This window comes from Merops nubicus, unplaced genomic scaffold (assembly GCF_000691845.1).
Source record: "Merops nubicus isolate BGI_N331 unplaced genomic scaffold, ASM69184v1 scaffold7904, whole genome shotgun sequence".
Lineage (NCBI taxonomy): Eukaryota > Metazoa > Chordata > Aves > Coraciiformes > Meropidae > Merops > Merops nubicus.
Window position 1 is genome coordinate 22,452 of NW_008606156.1, and position 7,859 is coordinate 30,310.

The following is a 7,859-nucleotide window of genomic DNA, read 5'->3' on the forward strand; positions in this document are numbered from 1 at the left end:
ATGAACCAAGACACTGACCCTTCAGAGACGTTCATTTGGCCTTCACCACACTTCAGGGCAGATAATATACGAGTACAGGGTTTTAACTGCTGACAAATGGCTTTTGTCATGCCCCTGGCTTAGGAGATTCCTAACACAACGCCTGTAAGGTAGTCAGGAAGCCTTATGTCTCTTTTATGCTTTGGTAAACTCAGTGAATAAATCTGACCCAATCTCCTCTCTATCAGTTCAATAATACTCAGTATAGCTGTAGATTTGTGGTTGACCAAGGTCCTTCATACAGAAAACCCCACATTATTTTAAGATCTTCTCGGTTAACTCCTAGTACTCTGTTTGCCTTTAAACTTCCATAAACATACTGCTAACACGGATCTGCTTTGAGGCAACAGTTTTATTTTGAGATTCATACAGGGAAATTCTGGGAAAGCCTATCTACTCCTCATGAGAACAGGACATCTGGGAACAGGGATTTTAAACAGCAGATCTTTGCTTGGTACATATTATTTTGCCTAACCGGATTATTTACAGTGCCTGTGTTGCTTACACAGTTCCCTTCCTCTACACTCTCCATGCCACGTTCTGTGATGTTTTACTCTGTGGACATAGCATCTATTACTCAAGGCTTTTGCAATTTCACCGTGGGTTACACACCTTGTGCAGTGAAAAATTTTTCTCAGCTAATTTGATTTCTGTGGTGCCATATACCACATACACAATTTTGATATAACTTACAGAAGTTTTCACAAACATTTTAAATCATTGTAACTGTTAAATGTCACCATTACCTTTACACCTATTTATGGCTGATCTGTACTTTTCAACTGTACTTAAGTTCCTCACATGAACTACTGAAGCTATAATTTAAAACTCCTTTGAATTTGTTACAGTCCAACACTTACATGAAACTTATGACCAAGTGACTAGAATGAAGTAATGAAAAAATCAAATCCTAAGGGTTAGTTCATTATTCATGACCATGTATTAGATTTATTTCATTCCTCAAATTGTGAAGCTCTGAGTTAGAATATTCATATATCAACCCAAAAGATTCACAGCAGTTCCTGAAAGCTTTACACTTTACTTCCATTCCCTCAGGGAAGGCTGCTTTCCAAAAGCAATATTAGCCAGATTACAAATCATAAAATGCTACCTGTGTTGGAATTCATCTTGAAATACTTTCCATCAGACAAGAGGAAATAGGAAAGTTGTCCATTTCTTCCCGAGTCCTTGTCAACAGCTGTAATGGTGCCAATCACACCCCTGGGAATTGGATTTTCCTCCGTTTCAAAGAAGTAGCTCTCACGCATAAACGTGGGAGAATTATCATTTTCATCCAGGACTTTAACTATTACTGAGGTACTTGCATTTTGTCTGAGGTTTTCATCCTCCGAGGTGCTGACCAGGGCTCTAAAACTTAGCACCTGTGCACATTCGTAGTTTAAATGTTTCCGAAGATAAATCCAGCCAGTATCAGATCTGATTCCAAATGCAACAGAATCTGTGCTAGGCTCTAAGGAATATGTCAGCTTGGAGGTAACGCTGTGGGGATCAAGCGAGTGTGCTTGAACCTGAAGGATCTGGGCACGTGGAGAGGTAGCTTCACTGATCTCTACTTGATACACCAAGTTTTGAAAAACCAAAGCAGGGCTCATCATCTGCTCTTCAACAATCACTGTCAACATCAGCAAAGAAGTCAGAGGAGGACTTCCACAGTCTTCAGCTGCTATTTGTAGAGTATATTCCTGCTGCTTGTCTGCAAACACTGTCCTGGTGAGGTTTACCACTCCAAGGCTTGGATCAATGTTAAATGCATTTGACTGCTTGCTTGCAATACTGTATTTGATTACCCCATTTAGGCCACTGTCTTTGTCTTCTGCATGAGCAATATAAACAGTGGTGCCAGGAGGCTGGGTATGTGAAATAGTTACCTTATCAGATCTGGTAAGAAATACTGGAGGATTGTCATTAACATCCATCACAGATATGTTGACCTGGGTGCTACTGTAGACAGGGGAATTACCCAGCTGTGACTGAACAGTGAGTACCACAACAGACTGAGTTTCATGGTCAAGCTGTTTTTTGGTGCGGATGACACCAAACTGGGAGTCAATAGAGAATCTTCCATGTGGATCACCAGAGGAAATTCTGTAAGAAACCACTTCTAAGGAATCTAGAAATGGAAATTTAAAAAAAAAAAATAAAAAAAAAATGAACACAGTAACAAGAAAGTTGGTAAGAAAATCCGTGAAGAATGCATGTTGTTAAATTCAGCAGAATAAATGTAAGCTACATAGATGTTTTATTTCATTTGGCTTCTTATGCTTCCCTCTTTCTGTCCCTTGAGCCCTTCAGTAAAAAAAACCAGTGCATAGGCTTTAGCTGACTGTGTACAGTCTGTCCACTTGTGCACCGTTTGATTTTCATCTCACTGGTAAGATCAAACTCTATAGAGAAAACATAATATAGCTGTTTGTGTTTCCCTGATCTAAAATACAGAAAAAGCACTCCTATTAATTAGTCTTATGGGTGTAATTTCACTATAGACGCTCATTCACTATAGCAAGGACTGAAACAGGTTGCAGTTCTCTCAAACAACTGCATGTTACTGTTTCTGCACGATTGTTGCTTATTAGATGCTACCTAAAGCAAAAGTTATCTAAAGGTTCAGGTTTATTACCAAGGCCACTCCACAGGGGCTACCCCACCCTGAGGACAGGTGGTCAATGCGCTGGACTTCCAAGAAAAAGAAAACGGGAGGATCTGACTAATCAAATGTAAATAAAACCTCTGCCACTTCATGTGTACAGATCCATCACCAAGCTGGTAAGTGGACTCATGGCTCCCAGTACTCTGCCTAGGAACCAGATATACATGGCTCTCAGGAGCCAGTCCTTCCTCACTAAGACCTGGCGGGAGCTAACCCATTTTCCTTTGAAAATGATAAAGAAACCAAATGGATTAAATACATTTTGAGAAGGTCCCATAAATATTCAAGTGGAATTCAACACTAAATTGGGTGAAATGTGGGTTGTTGGTTTTGTGGTTTATTTTTTTTTTGGGGGGGTGTCATTTTGTTTGGTTGGAGTTTTTTCATCAGCACTTCATACAGATTCTCTGAAACTTCTGAATAGACTCTCATCATGAGTATTGCTCCGAAATCTTTTTTGCATGGCAAATGCTTTAATAAAAGCCACACCGTCACACAAATTCATCTTTACACTTTCACAACATGCTTCCCCCATCTCTCATTTACAATTACAGAAGTCCATCTGGAATAATGTTGCTAATCTTCGTGGACCACCAAGGAGAGTATCATGAATCTCCACCTGTTCTAAAGAGCATCCTGAGACAGCAGTGATTACATCAGTTGTTGTAAACATCAGCAGTAAATAATACGTAATAAAAAAATAAATAAGAATTATCTGCAGATATTCCCAGTTAATGGTCCCAACAAAAATGCAATATAATCTCTGACTGAGTAAGCAGCTTACTTGGAGGTGCCCTGGCCTTTACAGTGCCGACAGGGCTGTCTTCAGGTGCATCTTCAGGAACAGAAAAAGTGTACCGGGATCTCTCAAAAATGGCAGGGGCCAGAGCTGGCTGAAGGATGTTCACTGTGACGGTTGCATTGGTGGCAGAGGGAAGGCCACCCCCATCCTGGGCAGAAACAGTCAGGAAGAGCGCAGAAAGCCCCACGTGGCCAAGAGCTGAGATCAGGTAAATAATTCCTGAAAGTACGCAGAAAAGTTCCCAAGTAAAACATCCACACAAAAAGAATTGAAGCCCCAAAGTATAAATCTGAGGAGGAATGGACACTGTGGAAACTATCTGGGAAGCAACCACCTGCTGTCTAATCACAAGTTCCTGGTAAAATACACTTTAATAGTAACTTCTAAGGTCTGTTCAATTCGCAAGCTGCTAACAATTATGCTTTCTGTAAACTATATAAACACTTATTTGAAATAAGTAATTCTTTGAAAAGCAAATGCAATGCTCTATCCAGAAACATAGCACTTTGGATGTGTCTTCCCCAAGATAAACACATTTTCATCCTTTAACTCTGATGAATGAGACTAGCTGTCTCCAAACACATTCTATTCTGACTGCTAAAATAAGTCTTTGGTAATATCAGATAATTATGCCAAATTTTAAAATACTCTGTAGTACTACAAAAAACCCACATCTACCAATTATTACCTAAGATGGTAGTAAGGATAGAAAGAATGAACATGGCAGGAATCCTGTCCCATCTTTTCCTGCAGTAAAAACTTTTATGAACTTCAAAGAAAGCTTTGAGTGAAGACTTCAGTCTCATCAATGAGAATTACTTCCAAACCATAGCTCTCTATGGCGTGCTCCTAATGGTCCACAATGATTACCCAAAAGGGATGTTTTTTAGTTGTTCCATGAGAGCCAGTTAGTCATTCACGGTCCTTTGCAAGCAGGTAAAGGATTTATAAATTAAGAATTTATAAATTAAGATATAAACCCACTTTATATCTAAGTATATCTATAAATTAAGATATAAATGATTATAAATAAATCATTTGCCATGAAAGCACTCTGAAATGTTTCATCTAGATGAAGTGAACATGAGTAGTTTAAAATTATGGGGAGCACACTAAATCATAGAGCAATACAGCTGATCACAGTAGGCTTGTTACTTCAGAAATTATACAACTTAATTGTAACCTGAGGCACAGAGTTGAAGATCAGGTGCTTTCAGCCAGGTAAAAGATGAAATAAGGAAACATAATTATGTCCTCAAGAGCATTAACACTGTGTCTTATCCTTTACAAGATCTTTACTGCTGAGCAGGAGAAAGAACACTTTCACTTATTCTGAGATGACAAAAATCCCACAGTATTCTAAGACTCTTTGACAGTCACAGATTTTGCAGCACAGCTATTTGTAAAGTAAGGTTTTCACTATGAAAACGTGCATGTGTCAAGAGGTGACAAAATGCAAGACAATTCTTCTTAGCAATGTCTGAGTTTAAATATACACTAACTGCTAAAATCGTAGTGAGCTAAGTAGTCAGGTTGTAGCAAACTCAAGCAATTCAGCTAATAGGAACAACTCTCCACATACCAACAAATATTTTAAAGACAGCACCAATGCTTTTTGTAGAAGATGCTAAACAAGCAAAATCTCTAGTAGCTCCATAAAACCAAACCTTTCAACTTTCAACCTTTCAACTGAGCTACCTTTGTAATTTCCTGGCTCTCAAGACAGGTTTAGTAAGGATGATGTTTGGCATTCAAATCAGACATATAGAGGTCCTGTTTGTCAGACAGAGTAAAAATTACATTTAACTCAAAGTGCCTTAAGAGAATCAATGCATGATTCAATTAGAATACATATTACCAAAATTTAGTGTGAAGCCACAACACTAATTGGCTGCAATGCATTTCTAAATAGAATAATGGAAAATACATAAAATCCTTATAAATATTCAAATGTGCATGTGGTATACTTTCTAATTATACTGCCAGGACATTATAATAACAAACTGTGTCTTGGCACGCTTAAAATGCATTCAAAGGGTCTTCAAGATCAGGGAAGAATGCCTTCCACAAATAACAAAGGACACTTACTCCAGTGTGACAAACCACAGTAAAAATTCAGATATAGATGGATTCAAAATTCACTGCTTATGCAGTTTCTATGTCAATAACTGATGTAATTTCAAGAATCAACCTTATTTTGGCCTTTTTTTTCCTTTTTTTTTGTCTTCTGATGATTGTTCTACAGTTAGTTAAGACAGCTCAACCAAGTAGTCATCCAAGAACAAACTTTTGGCATTTCCTGAGGTAATCTGAGCAACTGTAGCTCAAAGGAAAAAGGGGTTTAAGCTTTTTCCCCACCCCTCCCCCAGAGGTTAAACATATAAACATGGTTTTTAAACACTGATGCTGTCAAATTAAAGGAAACCAATCAAATTGACTGTATTTTACTAACTTGACCAATTAGGTACTTTTCTACTGACAAAGCCAGAAATAGCTCATACCCATTATGGATACTTCAAGATGTATGTGAAGAGCAGGAAAACTTATCTGGAAAAGCATCAGATTGAAAATTTTACTCTCAAATTAATGACATCAGAACATCCCTTAGCAAAGGGTGGAGCAAACAGTGCTCCCCTCTAGGAACTCTGAAGACACAGTGGAACAGAAATATTTCAGAATCAAAATTCCCTCTCTGCTAGACCTAGACAGATTACAGCACAGTCCACTCCACTTCAGCTACAGAAAGCATTCCAAAAAGAAAATGGATGAGGTTTTGTTTTCCCTCTCATTCTTTTGCTGTGTCCTAGGGAAGGAACAGGCAAGTACATCTCGCCAACTCAGTCCTCTCTTGCAGGACCAGGGACACCCCAAGCAAGCAGCATATTCCAAATAAAAAGTATGTGTCTTCCATATGGTTCTTTTTTAGCCTCAAAACTGTAGTATGCAGGAAATTTTATAACCCAGTTTGACTTCTAATTATATACATTGTGCTGAGACAGCTCTACCCTGGGTCGGGGAATAAGCCTCATTAGGCTCTATGGCACTGTATGACAGGAAAGAAGCTGTAGAAGCAAGCAGCATTTGGGACACTATTTTCTATAGGGTTAGGTAAAAACACTAGGCTGTAACTAAAACAACCACTTGATTCAAAAGTAGCTGCATTCATAGCTCAGAGCACGCTGGCTGGGTGTATTTGATCCTCTGTAGTATGGTGCACGAGATGCCCTAGTACTACATCACAAAGGCAGGAACCAGCTGCATAAGTCACACATTCGGTGTGCAAAACTCAAGCAAGGCACACCTTGCTAAATAACAAGCTGAAGACAAGTCACAGTTTTCCTTTCTTTCCTATTCTGTAATTAAGAAAAGACAGTGGCTTATTACTGTTATTACCATAGTCACTTGCAGCCTGCAGTTTGTGGCTTCAGAGAACTTAAAAGACAATTAAGTTTCTGTGGTACAGAATATATTCTCCTATTATGAAAAACAGTTTCTAGAAATGCTAACAATGGAAAAGGAATGAAGAGATGGCTCCTCTGTAAGGACCATTTTGCTGAGACCAAAGCTCCCAGCAGGAGACCACACAGACACAAGCGTGGTTCTACTTTAAGAAATCACTGTGTGAAAAATCCCACCTTCTTTCTTGCAGCTTTGCTCCCCATATATATGGACAGTCATATCTGCTGCATTTAATAATATTTAATTCTTATTTCTTAAAACTTGTTTGTATTACTGCAGTGCCTTGAAGATTTTTACCTCTGGTTATTCCTCACTCTGCAGGAGAGCAAGCTGGAATCAATTCTGCTTCACAGGTTCACAATCATATAATTACATAGCAGATGAAGCATTAACATCCAGCCCCACACCTCGGTAATCACAATTTCTTGACTAGACTTGCATGGCTGTGACTGACTGCAGATTTCAATCTTTATAAATCAAAATCATGACCAAAAGACCACCTATCATGATTTCCATACACATTTGAGACAGGATCTGTGATGTCGGTTGCATGACAGAAACTGCCAACACAGGCTACAGTTTGGGAACAGCTCTGCAGCAACACAGGCTAGCTCAGCACAGATACATTGGGAGTGACAGATCTTTTGCTGCAGAGCAATCCATGCTTACTGGCTAGCATTAATTGTTACAATGACTTTGAAGATTCAGTGTACAGTGAGAGCTAATACTAATGAAGAGCAAAATCATGACTGTCAATTCCATCCTGCTTCATCTTTCCTCACTCACTGTGAAGGAACTCACCCAAGAGGTTCTTGTTTGCCACTTCGTGGCTACCAATGACAAAAGGTAAACTGATGCCAGTGTTCACCCAGAATGTGTGAATGCATTAGG

The 7,859-nt window shown here is 38.9% G+C and overlaps 1 protein-coding gene across 1 annotated transcript in view; it reads right to left on the minus strand.

Annotated features, from left to right (window-relative positions):
- LOC103772231 (protocadherin-23-like) overlaps positions 1 to 7,859 on the minus strand; it is a gene marked incomplete at its 3' end in the record, with an annotated part of 43,828 nt that overhangs the window by 18,522 nt on the left and 17,447 nt on the right. The window contains exons 4-5 of the mRNA XM_008939558.1: positions 3,492 to 3,728; positions 1,151 to 2,170 (exon numbers count right to left, since the gene is read on the minus strand). Coding sequence (XP_008937806.1) covers positions 1,151 to 2,170; positions 3,492 to 3,728 — 1,257 coding nt within the window. The remainder of the gene's footprint in view (positions 1 to 1,150; positions 2,171 to 3,491; positions 3,729 to 7,859) is intronic.